The 25,594-nt window shown below is 43.4% G+C and overlaps 1 protein-coding gene across 4 annotated transcripts in view; it reads right to left on the bottom strand.

Moving 5' to 3' along the window:
- Window positions 1-951: 951 nt before the first annotated feature.
- MTUS1 (microtubule associated scaffold protein 1) overlaps window positions 952-25,594 on the bottom strand; it is a 111,545-nt gene continuing 86,902 nt past the window's right edge. For 3 of the 4 annotated variants that reach the window (XM_084517471.1, XM_084517472.1, XM_084517473.1), the window contains 8 exons: window positions 16,651-16,717; window positions 8,497-8,711; window positions 7,877-7,982; window positions 6,845-6,918; window positions 6,644-6,739; window positions 3,597-3,713; window positions 2,505-2,602; window positions 952-1,634 (listed from right to left, as the gene is read on the bottom strand). In XM_084517471.1, coding sequence (XP_084373597.1) covers window positions 1,418-1,634; window positions 2,505-2,602; window positions 3,597-3,713; window positions 6,644-6,739; window positions 6,845-6,918; window positions 7,877-7,982; window positions 8,497-8,711; window positions 16,651-16,717 — 990 coding nt within the window. In that variant the 3' untranslated portion in view covers window positions 952-1,417. Of the gene's footprint in view, window positions 1,635-2,504; window positions 2,603-3,596; window positions 3,714-6,643; window positions 6,740-6,844; window positions 6,919-7,876; window positions 7,983-8,496; window positions 8,712-16,650; window positions 16,718-17,323; window positions 17,599-25,594 lie in introns of those variants that run through there. The other variant, XM_084517474.1, reaches the window with a different exon arrangement.

The raw sequence follows: 25,594 nt of genomic DNA, 5'->3' as shown, positions 1-25,594 counted from the left end.
ATACACTGCAGAGATCTCAAAACAGGTCTGACCAAGGGAGTAGCAAAGCTACGTGATTACCTTGTTTAAGCTGAAGCTCAGCATACAACATTTCCAGAAATGCTGACACCCTCAGCCTCCAGTTTCAGCAGGCAGGACAATTTTTTCACCTACTCTACAGAATCTCTTGTACAGGATCTTTTGCCAAAGGAACTGGCAAAACACTCGATATCCTGCAGTCTAAAAGGGAAGGTATGGCAGAATTAGCAAGATAACTATTCACAGCTACCCCTTCCCCCTCTTCCACAGGGAAATTTAGCCAACCCCAATGAATGTTAATATAAATGCTAATGCTTGGAAAGCAAACATGTCACCAGATACATTGAAATTCACAGATAGCCTAAGATTCTTCTTGAGAACCAAGTTAAGCATGCACCTAACAATTATTGCATTTTTCTCTTTGGCTTTCAAATCGTGTTTTTCCTCAGCAATGGACGTGCTGTTTTGGGGAAGATAAGTGATTCCTTTTCCTCAGGTAAGATGATAGGTCTGGGCATCTAAACCTGCAACTGTACTAAGAACTTGTGACCTCTGGGGATACCCTGGTTCTAATTCGGATTATGACCCTGTAGACTTGAAAGCCAAAATCCACTGTAACCTGCAAAAAAAGAAGTCTCCTTGTAATTCATGGAGCTGTGCATGGATATTAGACCAAGAATCCATGCATAACATGGCTGCGATTCAATTTGTTCTTAAAGTTCATTCAGAACAGCATACACAGGTGGGCCAACACGCTAATGAGAGAATTGATAAAGCTTTTCACACCATTCTTGTACTGAACTGAAGCCAGAAAGACATAGGAAACTGACCTACAGTACTAGTGGCAGTTTCTCCTCGTTTCTGCGTGAGGGTACTCTTTGCTAAAAGCATGCATACTGACACCATTATTAAGGAAGTACATGTCAATGTATATAGTCTTCAGCTTTTATCCTTTATTACATACACAGCAAAGAAGGCAGCATTAGACACACGCACAGTGTGTTACATCCATTCCATCCACAGCACACACACACGCACACACACAGCCTTTAAAAAAAGTGTCTGTGATAAGGAACATATTATAAAGGTTGTGATCTTTATCTCTAAGCCCCTGAGCTTCTTCTTATAGTTAGGTGAAAAGGCAACGAACAAGTCTTTTCTTGCTCCGTAAGTGCTTTGTGCAATGATGTCCATAGAGGTCATAATCAAGTCTTTTGGGGAGAAGCAACGTGAGCATCTTACTCCCATATTCTCAGTCTCTTACCGTCATTTTTGCACCAAAGTTTCCAGTTATGTTTAGTCGTCATCCTCAGCTAATATAGCTTTTGCTCCTGTGATTAAAGTTAGGATCAGTTCTGTAGATCACAAATGAAATGCAATCCCCTTTCTCTCAGAGATGTCATCTCGGTGATACCGTAGGACTAGAGAAGTTACCAGAATTTCGTGGGGACTGAAGAGGCACGGATGGAGAACTGGGAGACAGTTTCCTTGGGCTGCATAGGTCGCCGTTGTGCAACTTCCATAGAAGTTCTTCATTTTCCATTGACAGGCGCTTGTTTACTTTCGATTCTTTTTCTAGTGACTCCTGTAAAACAGCTTGCTCAGTAGAAAGTTGCCTGCAAAAGACAAATTTACATCAGAGAACGTAAGCGAAGTTAGGGGTTACAGTATTGAACTTAATTGTTAAAGGACAGTTTGAACTTGCATAAAATCTTGCTTTGATTACAAGTAAATTACTTCCTTAAAGTGAGAACTAAAGAAGGATTTAGCATGTTTACAGCCTTGCTGGATTTAGCCTTGTAGCTTGCAAAAAACAGAAGAAAGTTCCAATAAGAAGCACTCCTAAAGGCCAGTGAAGATGGCCAGAAAAAGCACCTGAGAAGTGAGACTTGTCCTACTTACAGTGACCAATACTTACAAACAGCCCTACTGGAGCCTTTTGGTCCTGTTTCAGGCTCAACTCTACAAAGAAGCTGCATTTCTGTAGTTTCCTTCAACCTAAAAGGGTTTTCTCATCGATTAAAGTAGCAGTTTAAGTTAGGAGAACCTCAGACACATTTTATCCAGGTTAAATGTTGCTGTCATTGCTAACTAAAATGCACTGGGCTTTCCCCCTATCTAAGTTGGGCACAAATCACTCAGCTGAAATAGTTGCAAGTAAAGGCAGGTTTAGCTTACAAGCCAGTAGTACTTGAAGAACCTGTAACAATCTATTGTAAGATGACATTTCTGAGTGGCTTTTTCTCCCTGAAACATTGCTTTGGAGAACTGAAGGGTGAGCCTTTACTTCCTTACAGTCTGTTTTTGCTTGGTTTTCTACATAAGAAAGCTCGTCTGTAAAGATAGAAGTGGGGAAGGGAGGAGCGTGTTCTACAGACAACTACAAAGAAATGGTCACTAATATTTGTACAGATTTCTCTTTCTTTTCATAGGAAGCCCTTCCCCAGGTTAATAAGAACATCTAAAACTCCTGAGATCTTTTTCACCTTGAAAGCTCCATGTGTTTGTCCATCCGAGCTTTTAATTCTTCATTTTCTTGCTGAACCTTCTTTAATTTATCCATTAGGATGGTGTTGTTTTCCACCTTAGAACAAAAGGTCACAGTTTAAACCAAAAGCCGTACGCGTATATTCAAGTTACTGACTTAACTATCACACAGCAGACATTCCTAGTCCCCAGGTTGCAGGCTTTGGTGCACGAAGCACAAAACCAGACAGTGACCGCAGAGCAATGCGACACTGACCGGCTACCGCGGCTGGATGTTCTGTAGGAGCCAGGTAGGCCTACTTGCCTTACTCTTGCGTAACGCTGGCATTTTGCCACTTGTGCTGATTAGATGCCAATAAAGAGGAACTGGCTAAGGTATATGCTGCTCCACGAGCAGATTCTAGTAACTTCCATGAGTTACAGGCAGCAGTTTTATAAGCTACTGCAGACTGAAGGCTGTCTAGAAATAACGTGCTAGAGTGACGAATCAAAGAGCTCCCCTACATAAACAACTCTCCCTGTTATTTCTGATTTTACCTCATTGCTGCAGGATGTTACCAAAAGTTAAGGAAAACAACCATTTAATAACTGGCTTATGTTCCAAGGGCTTCTCTGCTGTGGCAAACTTCTGTCAGAAGAGATGAAGGTTTACAAGTAATTTTCTGGTAATTGGAGACCAGTGGGACTGGGCAGCACACGATGCTGTGCACCACTGAAAAACTGGCATGAACGTATTCCCTTGTACCCAAACCTCTTTCTATACTTCCTCATTAACATCTTGCCTAAGTAAATATTACAACAGTTTTCAAAGGCTCCGCCCAGGATAAGGACCCTGTCCTGCCACAAATTAGAGTTTATAGAACACAGCAGTTGCCTTAAGAGGTGGAAAGGCTACTTGGAGCATCTGGTAATTCCAGCCCCCTCTTTACAAATGGGATTGTACCGGCAGTGTCTCACATTATTACCGCATGTTTCCTTTTAAACAAACACAAAAATTGATCTTTGTGTGCAAGCCTGACTAGCCTGAAATCATTACCAGAAAGTAACGCAGGGGCATGGTCCAAAACTGGCAGACCCCAAGGGAAACTCACCAGTTTTTCCATCTTCATTAGCTTTATATCCTGCTGATGGAGTTTCTCATTCTTGATCTCCAGCACTGCTTTCAAACTTTCCAGCTCCTGTTCCAGATACATAATCTGCGGGTTTTTCTGAAAGATTTCCACAAAGTTTCCTTATTACCCTAAATTTCCTGAACAATCTATTTCTCTATTTAGACAGAGCAAGAAAATAAAAATTGTAATGACAGCTGTAATTTCTTTTTTTAAGTGAAATCAAGTCAGACAGGTTTGAACAAGAAAAAGATCCAGTACTGCTTTTTAATCTGATTTGGTTTGTCCTTCATTTTACATTGGCAGTTACAGTTTTTCTTAGCAGGTGTTCAGAAAATACATTTTGTACAGATACGAAAAATCCTTGTGAGTCAAGGGAAACCACTAAAGCTGTCACAGCCAAACTTGTTTTGCAGGAGTGCCGAAAGGCTCCCTCTAAGGCTAGGAGTTCCAAAATTTATTTCGTATTACTCATAACCCATCCCAAGAAGTAATTAGCATAAACATTCAAAGAGTTTTCAGGTGCTGAAGTAGTTCAAAAAGCGCACACAGTTTACACAGCTATGAACTTGGCTGTAGCTGACTTTCACTGTTCTGTATCTGAAGGTAGCTAGCTCGTAAGAAGAAAATAAATATTTTTTCTTTTACGTTATTACTGTTATATTACGGTATATTACACTGCTTTACATCTATGACTTATCTACAATATCGCAAGCCAGCACTTGGATTTTCAGGGGGGTGGGGGGGGATGGGGCAGAGCAGGGTCTGTTTTCTTTATGGATGTCTTCTCCAAAGTAAGGAGCCATTCCAACACTGCAGAGTAAAACATTCTTAATGTTTCAAAGGCAAAGTCACAAGCAAAAATACAGAAACAGAATAAGTCTCAGTCCCTTTCCAGGTATGAGTGGAAAACAAACAGAAGTTAATCAGTGATCAAGTGCGTTGTATAACTAAGTTTATCTTTAAAGCAAACAGAAGTTCTTTTAGCACATTTTGGTAAAATACTGATGTACCACATCGAGTAACAGTTTCATTGCCACATCAGAAAACCTAAGACTCATAGGGAGATGCTTGTAGTTCTTTGGGACGCAGCCCACAGAGTGTGGCAGAGCAGGGGCTGTAAGGTACAGAGCCAGCACATTTTGCAGGTAACACAAAGGCCCAGTTGTCTATCTTCCATTCTGCTCCCTGTTTTTAAAGACTGTGGCATTTGTGATTCTTGTTCAATTTCTACTTTTGAACGTAAGTCAGCGTGAGGGTATGCAGTACTGCCTCAGAGAAGAGGCAGACAATTTCAACGTAATTCCTCTCTTTTATGGCTTTGAATGGAACCTACAAGCTATGGAGAAAAACAAACCTGAAAAATTTAAGTGAATTTTGCTGTCCATTCATTGTATTTTTCCTTTCTGCCCAAAAGAGCCTTGAAACATCTTTAAAGTTACATCTCAGCCACCACATCAGCCACTCATAGTACAACACAAAGCCAGATAACAAGACTAAAGGCCCCAAGAAGACTTTAGCAAAAAAGATAGGAATATCAAGTTGATGCTATTTAAATAATAGTGGAAATACCTCTATCTTCAAAGGCTTAATGGGATTTCTGGCAGTGCAGCACGTGTGCTTACTGCAGAGCAATACACTGTGTCAAACCTTGATCTCTGTACAGAAGCCTCAAGCTTCTGAAGCGCCATACACTGCCAGGATGCAACGCATATTTGCAGCTGCGTAAAGGCACTTGACTATTGCTCCAAACTGAAATTACATCTGAGCATAGCTGTGGGATACAGTTCAAACTGCTAAGTGCAGTGTGCAACGTAACATGTTCTGTTTGCTATCACCTCTCCCACTCACAGCAACACTGATTGCAGATCCTTCTGGCTGCAGCTCTACCCTGCCACTAGGATAAGTAGCAAGAGAGGAAAAAAAAACTATATTAAATTTCAGTGAAAATTAGAGCAGCTTCTCCTAGGTAAGTCTGCACTTTTTACACACAAAGCAGATGTCTTGTTCTGGCTTTTTCCTCTCCCAAAGCTCTGTGAATGCCCAACAGATGGTTTTCCATCTGAAGGGCTCCCTGTAGCTGAACAGAGGTCACGTTACTGGGGTTCTGCTCTGCTCTCTTCTGACCGATCAGCTCTTCCTCCATCCCACTTTTCTTACCTTCTGGTCCCATCTCAGTATACTCTTTCCAAGTACATACCTGTCCCTCTATTTCAATTTCTGACTTGAATATTTGACCAAGTCTTAAAACAGGGAGTGTGCTGGAAGACAATTCTCCAATTAAGGAGCTGAAGCATACAAATCAGCTATGGCCAACCCCCCTATAATTAACGCTATCCCGTCATGTAAAACACAGATGAATTACACTTGCACGTGCCCTGCTTTCCAGGAAAACAACGCAGACTGCCCATGTAAAGTAGCAAAACTGACAAGATCTGGGAAGTGCCAGTAACAACGCATCCTAAATACTTTTATAGGTCACACTAGAAAGACGAGCATGTTTATATCTAGCCATTCCCAGTGCTTGAAAGGCTCCTCTCAGAGCACATTTCTAATCCCAGGAGCATCACAGATGACAGCAGCCTTCAGAGGAAAAGCAAGATGGAACGAAAGTTTATCTAAAAGGTACATCAGCAACAAGTATGAATCAAATTCATTCAAGACTCAAGTACACGAAGAGAGGTTTGTTGTAGTGGCACAAGACAGCCCACGCCCTGATCATGGTACTGGCAGAACATTTAGCGACTGACTAGCAGCAAGCTGTGATACACCTTTGGCATACAGTGAGGTCTTTAACTTAGGCAATAACTTACACATTCTACAGATTTATATATTTATAATGGTAAGGTTAATAAACAATACTGTAGCTCTTGACAAAAACTTCTGGTAGGCGATCCATTTAGATAAAATATCAGTAAGTATCAGAGCTCTATCAGATTTCATTGCAAACCTTTCATATTATGCAATAAAATAAACCCAGGCTTACGAGATCTGCCCCGTCTGCTTTACTTTTGAAGATCTGAACTTACAAGATTGGCTTTTTCTTTGGCTATTTGTTTTTGCTCTTCTAATTTCAGCTTCTCACTCAGAGATTCGTTTTCACATTTTAATTCATCAATTTTTTTCTGAAATGAAAAGATGGGCATAGTTAGGCCAGAAATTCACTGCTCATCCCCAAAATGCGTTCTGTAAGTTTTAGACTGTTGCAACAATGCAAACCTTTAACATACCTCAAGCAATTCTTGCTTTTCTTTAAAGGACTCTTCAAGTGACTTCCTTTCAGATTCATGGGCATTCTTGAGCTCTGCAACAAATTATTTTTTGCAGATTTTTAACACCACATCCAAAATGAAAACTCTTTTTGGAAAGAAAAAGCACAAAAAGCCAAAACAGGTAATGCACACGTGCATACTCAGTGACAACACAGAAAGCTCCTTTATCACAAACTGCTCCAAAGCCTATACAAAGCATCAGATTTATTTACTGCTGCTTCAGCTTTGTTGGTTGTCCCTTGGCATACACATGTCATTAGCTGACGAGTCACGTTTGAAAGCGTTCATCTACACGCAACAGAAGGATGAATTGAACACAAGATCCACATCTGACAAAAGCTGAGTTTCTGAAGGGAAATGCAACAACAACAACAACAAAAATGTCCTCCAGGAGCTTATAGAAAATGATTACCTTTCCTACTCTGGAAATATCAACCAGAAGAGCTAGTTCTTCAATTGCAGAGGAAGTGTCACCAATTTTAAGGAGGTGAAAGGATCGCTGGAAATGTGGCTGCCAAGTGGAGTTGGAAGGAGGATGGAAATCACCACCTCTTAAATCAATTAGATGCAATACTATTTTTGAGAAATGTTCCCATATCAATCTGGACACTACACCACCCTATTTATCCTTCATGTCAATTTTGAGGTGCTCCATACAGAAACAGGGAGGGTGGGCGGGAGAGCAATTACTCATTACCTTGACATTTTGAGGGCAGATTACACCTTAGACACATCTTTTACTGAAATAAAAAGTCATCTCCGCTCAGGAGCAGTTTTGGAAGTTTCCTTCAACTATAACTGGATTGTGGTTATGTCAGTGTGTAAAATGGGACTTGTTCAGTAGGAAAAGGAGGAATTCAGCCAGCATTTGTAAAGACAGCTGACCAGCAAGAACAACGAAACGTCCTTATTCAGGTTTGATGTGTTTTAGGGATTTTTGTCTGTGACTAGCAGCACTATAACGTAGGTACTTGAACACAAAACACTTGCCTGAAAAAGAGGATTCGTATTCCTTTTTCAGTTCCTCTACTTTTTCTGAGTGGCTGTTTTCAAGTTCCAGCTTAAAGTTTTCATGTGTGATATTTAAATTGTCCACCTGCAATATGACAAGATGAATGCTTCCCCTTAGTGTGCAAACTTAACCCTTGTTTAAAGTGTTGTTCCAGTGGCCTTAGGCCATGTGTAAGTCTACTTAACATATAGTCACAGGAGAAGCTAAGCCACATACAACACTTAATAGATGAGAACAAAACCTTACAGTTCACTGATACCAACAGAAGGATGTGTGCACATCACACACATGGAGTTGCTGCAAAGCAAATTCATGAGCCAGGTGGGGTTTTATAAATCTTAAAGCTCAAGCTGCCTCAAACAGCCAGAAGAGGTCCAGAAGTAATTGAAGCGTGCAGCACACTACCAATTTCTAACATGTTTAAACACAAGCTTACGATCTGGACAGCTTAATGCAGTAACATTTTTTTAATTGCAGTGAAGTGGAGTTTCACACTAGACAAAACACCTTCAAAAATAGCTAAAATTGGGATTCCCTGAAGACTCATTTATAGCATAAAACAATTACTAGAGAATATTCCTACTTAAATGTCACAGACCTGCTCCTGGAGTTGCGCTTTGTACTTCTCAGCTTCTTCGATGCAGATACTTTGGAGCTTCTCACATTCTGCAGTATAAAACTGTTTAAGCCTCTCCTCCAGTTCAGCTAAATCACTGTGATGTTGCTCATTTAATTTCTGCAGAAATCCTTCATAAGCAACCTGCAGTTCATTCCTGTCTCTCTCCAATTTCTCACAAGCTGCAGAAGTGGTTACTGAGGATGTCAAAAGAAAAAAGAAGTTACTTGATCAAGTTCAACGCTAATTTCATAGTTTCTCGTTACAGGTATTAAAGATAGGGAACACTGCACAGCAATAGGGTTATACAAATACCATTTATCCATGAGACGAGTGCCACCTCCAAGGACACGTGAAAAAACCTTCATAAAATACCAAATATACCATTCTGTATGTTGAGAATTAATTGAATCTAGTTAAATCAGGAGCCCACACAGAAAGCACAGCTGTGACAGCTTGTCATGATGTAGGAGAATGAATGTCTCACTAAAGATACTGGAGTGCTCTAATGAAAAAAAATTAATTGGATTTGCTACTTCACCTAATTTGATCCCATTTCGGGAGAGTATTTTTCAGAGTGCTTCACTTTTTGATATATAAACCACTTAGCTGAGATTAAAAGCATTAGTATCCTGAAGGCCACCCATTCAGCACGCTGATCACGCTCAGCACTGCAGCCTGCCACGGACTGCCCTATGCAGCGCGGCACAGCACCAGCAGTCTGAGACACGCTACCAACATGCACAGACCTGAGGTATTTAAATACAAGATACGGAGTAGCTTCAGAAATCCAACACCAAGATGCTGGGCCGCTCTCCTCACACCTGTATTAATACAGGTAAGTTGAGAGGACTGCCTCAGTTTGTCTCTCTGTGGTTACACAGCTGATTAAAAGGCAAAATAGAAACTAGTAACTTGTACTTCTGAGTGTGAAATTCAGCATTCACACCTCCACCCAGAAGAATAGAAAGAACCATTTTCCCATTTTCTCCTTCTAATACAAGTGGAGCAAGCACCTTATGAAGCCAAAGGCTGGAAGCAAAGTGGAGCAGAACCCCTAACAGAAGGGCATGGTCACTGACCTTCAGCAGCACTGCTGCTGTGCAGACTTCACTGCTTTGGTTTTCAATACATAGATCAGTCAGATGAGTGTCTACTTAAGAGAAACAATCAACTTGAATGTCAATGTGATGTTGAATGAAATACAGGGCAAGCCATGCGTACACACACGTTATAGCAGCTTGGCACACTGCCCAAACGGTACAAATAGAAACTCCTTTTTAAAGCATTGGAAGATCTGTATTTTTTGTAGAGGCATTGCAGGAAATTCTTATCATAGCTTTGTTTGAGCCTTAAGATATGTGAATTGCAGTATCTTCAAGGACTGACTCCCGGATTAGTCCTGGCCTCAGCTGTCATGGAAGCAAGCAGTCTCCCCAAGTAGAGTGCCTGAAGTTAGACACGTGTCAGGTCCCCCCCTCTGCTCATCAAGAGCGAGAGAGTAAGTGACTGATACTGGCACTCTCGTCTAAGGAGAAGGTAATGAAGTCTTGGCCCTACTGCAATCACCCTGAACATCACTTGAACAAGGAAGTTTAACAGCGGGCTGTGCTGCATGGAGACCAATTTGCAAATAGATCTATGTGAATTAGTGGTGTTTTTTTGTTGGTGGTGGTTTGGGGCTTATTTTTCAATAAAGAGCAGGCTTAGCTTTGTGCTAGTTCTGTTTGAAAGGCCTGCTGATCAGGACAGTTTCACGCCAGGCTGTTCATCCTGTGACTGGCCATGATGCGACTAAAGGCCAAACAGAAATACACGGCAGCACTCTCTGCAACTGAAGCCGATTTCACAGCTTTCCAGACCACCACAAAGTAAGATTTTTATTTCCCCATCTTAATTCCTTCCATGAACTACTGTTATGATTCCTCTGGGAAAAAAAAAAAAAAAAAAGTTTTTTATATATATATATATATATATATATATATATATATATATATATATATATATAAAAATAGCATTTGCACTTCTATCAATCACATCAGTATAGCTATTGAATGCGTATGCTCTGCATTTGGGGGAAAAGGAAGCACGATAGGCAGGGGACATGGCTATATAATGCAAAGAAACGGGCAGAGAGCCAAATGGAGGCATTAGACAACCTGCAGACCGTGCAGAACTGATCTGACCATTTACCGCAGAGCAACAGGAGTATAGCCGAGAGGCAGCAAGCAGCTCACGTGCCTCATTTAAAATAATTGTAGCAAAATGCTTCAAGAGAACCACTTCCTCTAAAACCAGCGGGGGAAGCAGCAGTCATCCAATTCGTATTTGTAAGGGCAGAGCCATCCATTTGCCTCTACGTTTGAGCTAAAAGAATTTGCTGCCTGGCCCTGTCTTGTCTTTAAATGTCAGCGTACAGAACTTCAGATGATGCAAAACACCTCAGAAAAAAGTCCAAGAGCAAACCACACCTTTGTCAAAGAGAGTAGCCACAGCAGTTCTCGCTCAGCCAGTTTGCAGTTCAGATTTACGAGAAGACGAGTGTTACAAGGGCAAACAAAAACTAACTTTTAAAACCTGCACTGGCAGCTGAAAGTCGCATTACCTTGAAGGCGATGTCTGGCCTCCACAAAGCTGGAAGCTGCCCTGCGTCCTCACAGAGTGCTCCTCTGACCCGAATCCTTGCCATCCAAGCAAGGAGCAGGACCACCACACAAGAAGAGAGCTCCCAGTATCACAGTGGGGCAAGAAATTGTGCGTGCCATGTTTCAGCAAAAACTCTGACTGAAGAATTTATTTCAAACTATGCGAAGTCCTGTATGCCAAAGTGGTTTGTCCCCACACTCAGAATTCAAGTGTCAGCAGCAAGTATTTTTCACAGCCTATCCATTCCCACGCTGAATAATATAATTAATGACATTGCCTTGTTTTAAGAAAGAGATACAAAAACTGCAGCTAATCCCTTGGTCTGGCTACTCATCCACAACAGGGGAACGCTGCAAAACTCCTGACTGACCAAGGTTGATGACTACTCAAGAGTTTTCTCATTGAACCGGTGCTTGATTAGGAAGCAAATCTGCAACTGGAGCGTGTGCTCTTCCAGTAGTGCATAAAATCTCTATTTCAGCTTCTTTCCCACTTCAGAGACAGCTGAAGTGCATGCTTTGGAGTTTTTATACATGACTATTGTGCTTCCTCTGCCTCCTTGAAGCACTTCCCTCCACAACTCCACATCTTTATTATGCCACTCATTAAGAAGACCACAGACTGAGCTGAAGAAACAACAGGAGACAAATGGTCGCATGACATTTGGAAGAAAAATCAGATGAAATAGTGCACTACCCATCCACCCATTACATTTGCTTAATCACATCTCTAACACTAAATAGTTTTAAGCTGTCAGGCTGCTTGTAGAATATATAGAATGGTGGACTTGGCAGCCAGAAGCAAGATCTGCTTCATTACTGAAATAGAAAATCTGTTCATATTGTTACCCACTTGTTATCCCAGCCAGCCTGGTATTATTACAACACAGAGCAAGATTAATCCATGTTTTAATGCTCAACACCTGTTTATTACCCATGAAGAGCCTGGTTCTTTTGGGTGGAACCACTACCTCCAGCAATCACAGGAAGCTCCTGACATTTGGTAACAGCCAAATGTCTTCATTCAGAAGCATTTTCGACATGTAAAATTAACATCCATACGTAGCTGTTAACAGCGGCCGCTTCCATCTCACAAATTTAACTGCAGAGCTTTCTGTGTGCCAGCAACATCAGCCACCACCTAGAAACAGAGGCGTGGAGAACCAGGCACCGGCAGCTCCCTCCAAGAGCACAAACCACGGCAGCTCCCAACAGCACCAACCGTAGCCCCAGGTGAAGGAGAGGGCTCCAGAAGTTGCCCTGTTTCGTAGAAACCCCAAGAAGTGTACTGCACGTTCCCAGGAAAAGCAGCCAAGGGATAACAAGGGATAAGCCCTTACAAATGTGTAATATCTCCTCTTTTCTAAATTTAGTTTGGTTTTACTCTAATTATATAACAATTCATTGTAACTAAACCAATCCAGTCCTTACGGCTCAAATGCTTACATAAAAACATTGCTGCTCAGCTTACTCTCCTCCTAAAAGCCACCACAGCCATAGCTCAGAGAAGAGAAAACATGTTGTTGTTTTTTTGGAATCCTAAATTGAATTACTTTGAAGCAAAAGTTATCTTCATAAAGTTGTCTAAGTCACTCACTGGCCTAGTTATGATTTATGAAATGGAAACCCATTAGACTGTCTGACATTTCAAAACAGAGGTCACTAGTTCAGTAAACGGGCAGCATTTTAATAGGTATGGGGGATGTGAAGAGCCGGTAAGTGCCAGAAAGCATCAAGTATTTAGCACGGTGTTTGTTATGCCACAGCGCATAACGTTTTATTGCTCCAACTTCATCTTTCACGTAGGAATATTTATGAATACCTTCCATTGACCAGTGAGTCTACTGCAGGAACACAAGCTCATTTCCTTCCCTACAGATTTTTTGTTGTTATTACCCAATAATTAGGTCACATTTCTGGCAGACTCAATATTGGTAATCCTTCTACCCAAGCGTGCTTTCTGTTCGTGACCATGTTTCTCTCGGCGTTACTTCTGTAACGAGACTAACAACACGTGGTGCTAAGCCAAGTGCCACAGTCTTGTTTCTTGGGCAAGGTGAAACGAGGCAGGTAAACCAAAAGCATGCTTTGAGCTATGTTTAAGTGGGTTTGGTTGAATACATATATGAAACACTCAGGTGTCTGCCAGGAAAAAGTTCCTATCCTACAATACTGCAGATGCTAAGAGTATCAGCAGGCAGGGAAAAGCATGGGAAGCCAGGTTCCCTCCCCCAGGTAGCTGATGGAAACGTCTAGCTGCTGTTACCTACTCTCAAGAATTACCATAACCTGAAAACCAAATCATACCCACTCCATCTGTCAGTAAAAAACAACAGCCTTTTTGTCCCAACCTCCAAAGTGCACTTTAAAGGTCATTTATTAATAATAATAATAAAAAAAAAAAAACAGCAGCAGAAAGGGATTTCTGAAGAAAATACTGTTTACCAATGGCAGTACGGAGGGGTTAGATGTCTGGCTGTCGGGGATGCGGGCAGGTCTCTCCTGCCCACTGACAAAGGCTCCTGCATTGCAGTTTTCAAAGGGCCAACACGTCGGCTGAGTCAGCTCTGCAGCAGCTGGTGCATAGCAGCACCGGCCTGGATCGTGTCCAGCAGGGCTCCAAAGTGACTCCAAAACAATTGGAAGCACAATTAATGTTGGGGAGTAGTTTTGTACCTCTGAGGAAACGCAACTCTTACGATTTCTACTTATGTAATTAAACGGGTAACTAGAAATAATTTACATGTTAGCCTGTATCTTAATAAGGAGAGAAACAGGTGGCAAACAGCACTTGTATCTGCCCTGGGATCCCAGGACCAAGGCGTTTACATTCAAACCACCAAGTTCAGTCTTTGAGGCTGGAGGTTTTAAGGAAAGCCATGGCTGGGAATGAAAGTGACCTCCTTGGAAAAGCCTGTCCCCAAATACATCATCACCGCTAATCCTCGCATGTGTTTCCAGCTACTGAAAGCAGAAAGCAGACAGCGTCTGGTACATGTCCTCTGCACGAGGCTTGGTGACACGGTGGCTATCAAAGTGAAAGTCTGGGACTGCACTGCATATCTAAACCAGTCCCCCACCCCAAAACGTTTGCACGCAGTCATTAAACAGGAACGTATTTGGGTAGAAAGGGGATTGCAGCATAACCCAGCAAAACGGACAGTTTGATAGCAAGCCAATTTGGTTTTGCAAGGTAAATAAAGGAGCTTGGGAGCATATGCAATTAAACTTCAAAGGCAGAAACTGAGGACTCAAACCTGCAAGGTGCACGCTGCAGATTTCATGCTCCTCTCGAATTTGGCAACATTCAGCGCACAGACTATGCCAAGCTGGACACACCTGGTTCCTCTTCCTAGACCGCTCGTTCCCAAACTGCGAAACAACATGCCTTAAAAACACGTCAGCCTGGGACTGCATGAGGCAGGGTGTCCATACAGCCCAAAGAAGACTGAAACTGAAGTTAACTGTCTAACCAGCCTGTGCCTAAATAATGCTATGAACCCAAATCTCTCAATCCTTACCTCAAAACAACCCATGGGAATCTTAAATGCAGCTCTACCCATTTAGCAGGGGAAGCAGAGCTGATTAGCAGGTGTGCATTTAACAGCTATTTTCAGCTAAAGCTAACATTACAAGAATGTATTTCCTAAACCTGGTCAACAAGTGAGGCCTGGCTGGCTTTATTTTAAGCAAATCTTTAAAAGCCAGATGGAATTGCAGACCTGCCACTGCAGACCTGTGCTGAGAAGCACAGGCAGGCCGGGTGCGTGACGTGGCTATGCCAGAGGAGTTGCGTGAAGATAAATGTTTCCCTGAAATCACAGGGAAAATTGGGAAACTGTGCAAAGGGAAGCCAGCCTGAGGGAGCGTCACCTCAGCCAGGGCTCAGCCAGCACCCGATATAATATGCAATATACACATACAAACAATATACGTATATAAAATTTATATATATAAGTCCATGTTATCTTCACAACACAACTCTGTAGTTCATCCAAGAAGTTTCCTCACTATGAGTTGAGTTCTGCTTTTGTCACTGTGGGGTGACAGAGTGCTGGCTGCTGCAGGACGCAGCCCTCTGCCCTTCCCTTGCCCCGGCCCAGCTCCTCCAGCCCGGCTGCTTGGAAGCCCCCAGCCTTCAGCAGGCTCCAGGCAGGCACTGGCACAAGGACACGAGGCCAGGGGGACCCAAGGCTCTTTCAAAAGCAGCTCCTACAGTGCAACCCGGACACTTCATCAGCAGAAAGGTTAAAGGTTGCAGCATGGGAGAGGCCGCTGAGCACTAAGCTCTAGAAAAGCCCCAGCTTTCTAGTGTTGAACTTTCAGGAAAGAAATCTTGACACGTTTCTGTGGTGTGTTTGGTACCTTTGGCACTCTCTTGCATCTACCCATGCTGCAAGGCTCTTGCTGCTTGTGCTGCTCACACACCACAAATTCACACAACACCAAGTAAAGCTCCCAGAAAGCTGCATTTTGCAATAAGCTCTCAACTGGACACCAGTAACAGTGACAAGGAGAAGCTGTGCTCTGCTGGTTCAGCTGGGGGTAGCCCCTTCCTCCCCATCAAGCTTTCAACTCTAATTAGTCACAGGAGTTGCCTGCCCTACTAATCAGCACTAATAAATAAATCTGAACACTAAGTGCACCACCTGCACGGAACAAGACCTACCCTCCAGTTTGTTTGAGACAACACTCAACTTCCAAAGCATGTGAAAACAAACACTTCGGCTCCTCAGTAATAAGTGATATATCTGAAACCACTGCACTCCTCACTTCTGCTTTCAGAAGGTTGTTTTTTTTTTTTTTTTTTTCTATTTAAAGGGGCTCCATCCTGACAGAAGTGGGCATTTTATAAAACTCTAGTTTCATTTTCAAGCACCCTCAGTTTAATTCAATGACTTTTTGCACTCCACAAGTTGATCCTGCTTTGAGTTCAAACAAGTTAGATGAAGTTGCCATTAACGCAGTTAAATCAAGCTTCACAGTTGGCAAAAGCAGCCCTTGCACATTACAGCTCAATTTCATATTATAGCTGTCCACTAGGATGAGTTCAAAGATGTAATCTCATTAGCCCGACACCACTGCCTTCTATTAATTCCCCACTCATTCACCTACAAGTCACTAATGCAAAATGTGAATTTTGCGCAGCGTATTGCACAGCTTTATGGATTTTTGCTGCAGACTTCTAGAGTTGGGGTTCAGACAGTGCGCACATTGCCAGACACCCCCCATCTTCTGAAAGCGAGTTCTGTGGTCATCAGATGCGTGTTTCGTGAGGAGGCTCCCCAGGCACAGGCAGCTCCGTGCCATGGATTCGGTGAACCCGGGGTCACGCTGCCGAGGCTCTGAACACAGCGATGCAGCATCTGAGCAGGACTCAGGCAGGGAGTTAAATGCCTGCCATTACAACGCCACGGCATCTGTCTTTGCAGAGATCCGGTCTGCCCCATTTGTGCTTTCATTGAGATTAATAAGGTAAATAAATTCTTACCCAGTTCTCCTCGAAGGTTGACCAGCTCCTGAGATAACTCTTTGTGTTGTTTCAGTGCTTCCTCCCTCTGTAGGAGAAAAAACAAACAAACCCAAACACCGGTTACTAGCGACCTGGACAGGGCACCTTCCAATAATCAACTTCGATGTGCTCTGCAGCAAAACAAGAGGCAGGAGCAAGAAGCCAAGACATGAATCATGTAGGACAACAGCCCCACCGTTCCCAAACACACAGATGTTCTCCTGTCGTTAAGGAAGTTGTACTCTAAAACGAAATAATAGCTCCGTTGGTTGTTTTTTTATTATTATTATTTTTATTCCAGGATACCACGGCAATCTGAATCCTGCTCCGCAGCACTCGCCTGCACACTTTATGATGGGTGGAGCGCCGGGAGCCCTGGGCACAAGGCAGCCGATGGCTGACAAGGACAGAGGAGTGCCCAAGGCGGGCAGGGCACCTTGCGGGGTGCGTTACGGGGTGGGCATCGCCCCGCACCCCCAGAGAGCCAGGAGGGGAGCACAGGATCCCCCCTCTTCTCTCCCTTTGCCAGCTCCTTCCTCCCCTCGCCGCGCCCCGCTCCCCAGCATCACTACCAAAAAAAAACACACCCCAAAAACCCCCAAACCCCGCACCCCGCATCCCCGCCCGATCCAGGCGAGCCCGGCGGCGTTACCCTGGCTGCGGCGCACGGCGGGTAGGTGCAGAGCCTGCTGCCGGAGCAGCCCATCCCTCGGGCAGCGCCTGCCTCCCGCTGCCGAGCCCCGGGCTGCGATCGGTGCCCGCCCGCGGGAGGGAGGGAGGGAGAGAGGGAGAGGGGGGGAAGAGCTGCGGGGGGTGGCGGAGCCGGGAGGCGCCGCTTTTCGGGCTTTAAATCGCGGAGGAGAGAGGAGCGGGAGGCCCGGAGCCGCTGGCTTTGTGCTTCCGCTACGGAACACCGGGAGGGGAAAAAAAAAAAAAAAAAAAAAAAAAAAAAAAAAAGAAGGAAAGAAAAAGAAAATAAACCCGCCCCGGCCCCGAGCCGCCGGGGCTCGGGCAGGCAGGGGCACGGGCGCCCCGAGGCGGCGGTGCCCCTCTCAGCCGCACGAGTGACAGCGCCGTGCCTCCGGGACACAGCTGCTGCTGTCAGCACCGTGCTGCAGCCGGTGGCTGCCCCCCTTGGGGTGAGAACACGGGCAGAGCCCGGCCACGCCGCACGAAAAGCTTGGGGGACAAAGCCACCCCACACAGAAAGCCCCCGGGGCAAAGCCCGGCGACGCCAAGCCCCGCTCCGCCTGCCTCTGTGGGCTTCCAGGAGGCTGCACGCCACAGGGAGCCACTGAGGGGGTTCCTCTCCCCACTTCTTGGCTCACATACTCAGCCCTGATTGTAATTCTCACCCAAAAAATCATCCCTGACCTGATCACCACCTGCCTCCCCCTCTGGCTGGTGGCTGCACGGTGCGGCAGGCCCCTCGGGAAGGCCGCCATTCGGGCTGGTGCCTCCAAAAGGCCTGCCTCATGGCCCACAGAATGGCTCGTGTCTGGTTTTAATTAAAGCTATTCTGATCTCTGTGTCCTTTCCACATCAAATTAACCGACTGGCCAACCAGAAGCCAAAACCTCAAAGCAGAATAGGAGACACTGCTCTCCTGAGCCCAATCTCTCATTTGGGAGCTCCTTGCTTCCCGCTGCTCTCGCACCATTTTGCATTTTCCTGGTGCTGTTGATCCGTAAGCCCTCAGCCTTCAACGCGCCCACTCGTGGTTTCCCAAAGCAAGAAATCCACGCAGACATGCCCCATGACCCCCATGAAAGAAAACATTCAGAAAAGGCTTCCCATCAGGACCACCAGCCACCTGGTAAAATGCCAAACACAACTCCCAAAATCCAGGAGGGGCCATCTTCAGTATTTCATTCCCAGACAGCTATGCAGGTATCTTCTAGCTCATACTTCACAAGATTGTAGTGAAAATCAATACCAAAAACTGAAAAAACAGCTCCACGAGGCAGGATCAAGCAGTTTTGGCCTTGCTCATTTCTCCATATAATTTTATCATTGCCAGATTTCTCCAACAGCACAATCCTCGGTTAGCTGTCACAGACTCAAGGAGGCTCTTAGTAACAATTTAAAGCTGTTTCTGGCAAAATTTATGAGCTTATGGCAAGATGATGGAGGATGGCTGGGTACCTACTTCTCTTATTTCAAAAGAATCTGTTACAGCTGTGCAAGGCAGCCAGGCTAGCTTTAGCAAAAGCATTTATGCTACCACAAACATGGAGGCAGTGGGCAGCCACGAGAACAGAGCTCAGGGACAAAAGCTTTGCCCCAGGTGGTACCATTCGGGTGCATCTCTCTTGTAAGATGCTGTAAAACAATGCTCAGCATAAAGCAGGAGACCTGGACATTTCCTGTTACGTGCGGGATTAAGCAGTTAAAAAAAATCCTTCACAGCTTTTGAGGATTTGTCAGGAAACTCCAGGGGGATGTGTGCCCAACAGCAAGGACACCTGGGAAGGTGAGATGTGCTCTGCTGCAGCCAGAGAGAAACACAAAAGCAGGGGAAAAAAGGTACGAGGTAAAGGGTGGAGATCGTGACAGTTTCAAAATGACAAAAATGACAAGTCAGGAATGGAATAAATTACGAGATGTCTTATTCATCCTTTTGTTACTGGCAGTTACAGGCTCAAGAGTGCTTTTTCCTGGCAGCCAGCTGGTTTTGCTGCAGCTCTAAATTCCAACAGACCAGCCTGGTGTCATCTTAGGAGAAGGACAACAGTGAGGACACAAACAGCTCAGAAGCTGCCATCTCTGTGCCTTAAAAGCAGGAAGCTCCACAAACGTCCACATTCCACAATGAACACAAAAGGTATCTAGCACCAAGCATGCCAGCAGCCAACCTTCCTGGCCATGTACCTAAGCTGAATATTCGCCTGCGAGAGCCACAAGGTATCCCCAAGAGCTAAGCTACAAGCATTTCCCGAGCGGCCGGTGTTTCACAAATCTTCCAAATTGTTCTCATGAGAAGCCTCGCGCTGCAAATTCCCTCCCACATATTGTCTATCAGGTTTGGAACAAGTATTATTGGCGCATAGCTCCAGCTGCACTCTGCAAAGTACCGATACGTTTCCCATGGAACGGTCACAACTGACTTCTAGGTCCTGAAGTATTTCAGAAAATCAGTCATGTTGTGGGACTTTTTCTGTGACACGAACATATCCTGCCTATACTGGGGCGTTCTCCTCTTAAGGAGGAGATACGGAGTGGTCCCTGCCAACAGAAGGGAGAGAAAGGCTCAGACGATGCCATTACGAAGCACCCCATGGCAGCAAATGCGCAGGAGGCTTTGAGTCAGGAGCAGTTAGACCTGTTACGGGCAGAACTGCAAGGTGGAAAGAGCTCTGATCTGCAAGGCTGCGGATCAGCCTTCTCGTTTTATCACTGATACACTTCCTAAACAAGTTGTTTCAGGAGTCAACACACGTGAGAGGAGGACAAAGTTCCATATATAAAAATATATTTGTTAAAACAGAATAAATAAAATTTGTCCAGAGTCTGTAAGACAGAAATTCATGAGAGCAGCAAAGAAAGGAAGCACCCAACTGTGTTTCACTGTCAGATATAGGGTCAAATTAATTTTATTCCGGGAAAAGAAAGCCTGATTTTGAAAGCTGTTTAGTGTCAAACAATAAGCACTTACTCCTAAACCAAATTCAGAGAGAAACATTATTTATTTATTTCAAGATACCAAAAGGTTATTTGTAAGCAATTCTCCAACATGAGTGAAAAGATGAGTATGATCACTGGCCTTAACATGGAAGCTGAGTCATGTCTCTGTATAAACTCCAGTCACTCACGTGGCATCAGCTATAGCTCGGAGGTAGTTATGCGGGGGTAACAAAAGGGCCATTCATATCCGCTCTGCAATATTACATTTGCATTGATTACTTTGGTCCTTATGGCAGACTACCTCTACCAGTTCCTGTTCCTTCCTCGTCCTTTAAGCAAGTAAGCAAGTCTTCTAATTAGAAGTCAGCAATTTTAGAAATTGTCTTTAAAAAAAAAAAAAAAAAAAAAAAACACTCACCCAACCTCAACCCACTTAAATATTGAAATACTATCTCTTTCACAGTACTCAGAGGCAAAAGCAAGCTAAAGTTAGCCAGGTATCATTAAAGTTAGCCAGGGTCTTTAACCCCCTTCTCCAGGTATATTTTTGAATGGAGGACTAGACTATTACTGCAGTAAAGTGAAAATGCCATTAATCATCTCAAATCAACCAACCTACAGTGAAATGACTATTTCCAAATTACTCTTGACATTGTTAGTGTGCTGCCTTCTTATCAGACAAAATAAACAATCAATTTTCACCTGCCCTTGACTTCTTACTTCAAACAGAACCCAGTTGAGTCTCAGACTACAACTCTTCTGCGATTAGCTAAGAGAGACTCCCTGTAACTTCCAACATTTGACTTCTCTCATTTATGAAGCATCAAATGTTTGTTCCCCAATGTTTAGTATGTGAAACAGTAAAGCAGAGAACCAGCCAGACAGGATTCCTGTGAGTCACTTAATATTTAATATGGATCTTGAACTTGTGGGCTCTACACTTGTACAAACATTAGACAGGATCTTATGCTCATATGAGAGAATAAGCATTTGTCTTCCCATTTTGAAAAATGGCCACCTGTATGCAATAGCTTTACAAAGTTAGGCCCAGATGGAGTAGTAAGATGGGCTATTTAACTTTACAGCCCATTTCCTACTCTATAAGATTCCTGAACTGTAATATTAACTTTATGTCACACAGAATGACTCTCTTCTTCCCTGTTAAAATTCTCATCTCATAAGCAAGTTCACCCTACTTGAGCAATTATTTAATTTTTCAGTGTTTTCCCAAATTTGCTTCAATTCATCTCATCTGAGCATGCGACAAAGTCAAAGTCTTGAACAGATATGATGCAGCTTGACAAACCGCAATGCCATAACTTAAATTCTCACATCTATAGAATTATAATTACCTTTATCAAAATTTTTAAAGGTTAGGATCCTACACTTGAGCAAAACATTACAGTATTTGTTCTAAGGCCTTCTGGTTTTAAGGCTGTTTAGAATTTCATCTGAAAATACAGTACAAGAAGAGGGAAACAAGAAGCAAAGATGTAATTTTCTTTCTCCCATAAGCCCCTCCCTTTTACTTCAAATCTGCAATAGTTACATCTAGCATCAATTGTGCATCTTCCTTAAAGATTAGGAACTAGGAGAAATAACAAGGTAGCCATGGGAATTAGCTTCTTTGTCAGGGAAGGCAATACTGGCTACCTGAAACATGAAACTTGATTTTAAAGTCAAAGATGTATTTTTCTCAGCACACCTTTTGCTAGGACTAGCTACAGGGCTGAACTCTCCATCACCACTTCTGAACACCCAACAGTACCCAATAAATGTGGTAACTGAAGTGTCTTCTAAGAGCTGGATGGCTATTTTACCAGAGCCAGGTCTCACAGTAGTTAATTTCCTGGGTGTTAATAGCTCACAAAATTTCAATGTTGCCAAAAACGTTATTGTCAATTAGCAGTCAAATGCTACAAAGAACTTGAGAATAATTTGAAACTTCCTTGGTTTCCACAACAGCTACCTGTAAGATACAAGCTGCCAACAAAAATGATCTTATATCCTTACATTCTGTCCCGTGTAAAAAGAGATATCTATACTCTGGGAAGCCAGATTTAATGAGCAGAAGTGCATTTTGGATGAGAATCTTAATGAGAACCAGACAGGTTTGATGTTAGGTTCTGGAAAGTCAAAACTATAAATTTAAACTCAGACAGCTGTGCTTAACAATGGCCTTGCCAATGTATTTTGGATGTACATGCCAAAAATGCAACTGTTCCAAAACTTTCTTTTACCACTAACGGTTTGGGGTTTAGTGATGCAATATGTACTTCTGCTCCTTAAGTTGGGTATGCATTTCCTCATATAATAAATATAAATATTTTCTGCTGAGCTTCCATGAAGACCAGCACAAATTATTCCAATCAACATGTTTGCGTATTCCAAGATGGAAAAAAAATAAGTGCTAGGAAATTCCCTAGAAGACTAGTACCTTGACTCTCACAGTCATCTACATGTCAGGAAATGCCAGTTAGAGTAGCTCATGTATTAATGGTGGATTTTTATTTCCACCTAGAAATACCGAAGTCCATCTCAGCCACACAATTTCTAGCTCATTACTTACACTGCTTCCTGTATCACATCCACAATTAATGGTATCCCCATATTATTTTGCCAAGGCTCTGGAGCCTTGCAAATCACATTCCCTCTGTGAAGGTGACTTCTTGAAGAAGTCGCCCCAGTCATTCCAAAGTAAAATTTGAATTGTAAATTCCAGTCTTCTCAAGCATACCAAGAGAAGAACAGCAGTAAGGCTTTGTTTCTGTTCATCTCTGGAGCTCCGTGGCACCAGCAAAATTTTGAAGCTTGTTTCTATGCCTGAGTCTTTTAAAAGCTCTTGAAGGACTTAAGGACTTGATTTAATTTCTTAAAGTAAAAACAACAGAACTGGGTATTAATAAAACATTTTACTGACTGTTTTTTTAATGACTTGAGTACTTCCAAATGTGGCAATTAAAACATACGCATAAAAATACGAAAATATGAAGGCAGCAGCTGTCAATTCACACTTTCAATACTCACAAAGCAGTTTGAGTCACACAACAGCAATACATTTCCTCTTCACTTCAAAGCTAAATCTTTCTTGAATGGCTTTAGAAGTGACCAAAACCAAATATAAGACCCAGCCAGTACCATGCAGACAAAACAAACATCTCCCAACCCCAAAGCTGGGGCGGTTTAACCAGAGGTTGTGCTGCTGAGGGCCTCTCAGGCACACATCCCTGCCTCACACTGGTTTCTCACTCTCACTCCTTCCCAGAGTTAACCACTTCACAAGAGCATGCCCATAAAACTTCAGGTACGGACAGACCGATTCCTCTTCCGTGGGCTCCTCATGGTGTTCCTGCACTGGCTCTCCCCAGGGCCTGCAGGCACCAGGCCGCACAGACACAAGTGTGAGCCCACAGGCCTGACAGGTTCCACCATGGCCAGCCACAGCCTCACCTACACCAAAAGTCTTAAACCATATTATCTCTAGAGTTTCTCTGAATGCATCTGCTACTAAAGAGACAAGAAAAAAGTCAAAACATGCAAAATTAACACTCAAGTCTAGTACACATTTCAGAGCTTACGTAGTTAAAGGAAGCTGGCTTTCCTTTGCACTCAGTAAGCCCATTTCCACTGTTCTGTCACTTTTCCTCTCTTGTCTGAACTTAAAAAAAACAGGAAAAGAGTTACTGAGCCATAGGAATTACCAGGGGACTAGAGGGAAAACAGACGTCTAGAAGGACTAGCTTGCTGTTTTGATAAGATTGCAGCTTGACACGTACTTTTAATGCTCAGTTAGCATACACACAGTTATCTAGCAACGAAAAATCTTGGTACAGTCTGACATTCTCATTGGACACGTCGTTCCTTACCATCAAGTAATCAGGTTGCCACCAGGGTTTCAATCTAGTGCTAATTCATTGCAACAGGATCTGCTCAGTTGAAATCTGGTTTTACAGTTTTATCAGGGTGGACTGGCCCACCTTTAAGAGGCTTAAATTCAGAACAGTCTTGGTAGAAGCAGTTAACCACAGAAATCATCTAGACAAACCCTAACAGCTCCAGTGTTAGAGGTATTATCAGAGCCAGCTGTTAATATTGACAGCTCCATGATAATGCTCGTAACAAACACGTTTGAGCTCACACAGAGTTTTGTGAGCTCAGCTGGAAACAGCACAGCAGCCTTACACAATTTTGTTTAACCCTTAGACAGCAGCCTCATGACTTCGCTCCAGAAGGGCTGGCTGCATTTCTGACAGAAGTCACTGCCAGCAAATTCTCATTTTGCCAGTGCTATCCCATTTCACATGAGCTCATAAGAAGCAATTTAAAATTTTGGTGCAGAATTGCATCTGGGACCTCTTGAAGAGAAGAAAAAAAATAGCAGCAGCTGATTCACCTCTCCCAGTAACTTCAGCTTTGTCAGTTCCTCCTCCCGCAGGGAATACAGGAAAGGCTGGGGCGGGTTTTGCCAAGAGGCTCTAGCTGCGACATACAGCCTTGAAGTTCTGCAGCAGCTCACCCTGGCTCTTTTCTCTATCTAACCAGGCAGCCTGTCCTTAACCCTGCCTCCCCCTTGCACTGGTTCTGACCAGAAGAACGGTCCATGTCACTAATTTGGACAGGAAATGCTCTCTCTATGGCTAGAGTAGCTTTCTGGCAGCTGAAAGCTGAATCAGGGACAGACCAGCACCAGAGGAGTGTACAGCAGGACCCTCTTCTGGTGACAGCATACTGTTTTATCAGCTCAAGCTGTACTGTGTTACTTCACACTTGCTCAAGTAGGAGGAGTGGGAAGCACAGCCTTGTTGTTCACATAATAATAAAAAAGATTATGATTAGTTGATTTCTTCCCCCCAAAAAAACTGAAAACTACTTTCATAAAAGCTGAAGCTACTTTCTGTTGGCTCTGCAGTAGTTAAGGCAGTGATTTTCAGCTTGAGTTAAACCCTCTAAGTTTCTCCCTGAATTTACCCCCAAAATTTGAGAACTACATTGAAGCAATCCCTGAGACACACTTCCAAAAAATAAATGCACAGCCAGTTCGGATTAAATTAGCTAGACCAAAATGCACACTTCAGAAGGGAAGGAAAAAACAACCAAAACAGAACAAGACCACTCTTCAGCCTTCTCTAAAATACAGAAATCTTGAAGGATTCCCTAGCTACTTATCAGATTTCTGAGTACTGCTTACACCAACCATGGCAGAATGGTCCTCTTCAGTCCTACACTAAGTACAGTAAGACATGGCCTCTTCACCTAGGACTTGTCTTATCCTGGGAAAGAAGAGAACGTCAATACCTGG

Source organism: Aythya ferina (genome assembly GCF_964211825.1).
Source record: "Aythya ferina genome assembly, chromosome: 4".
NCBI classification, from domain to species: domain Eukaryota; kingdom Metazoa; phylum Chordata; class Aves; order Anseriformes; family Anatidae; genus Aythya; species Aythya ferina.
The sequence above is the reverse complement of the archived record's forward strand: the minus strand, read 5'-3'. Positions and strand labels throughout refer to the sequence as shown.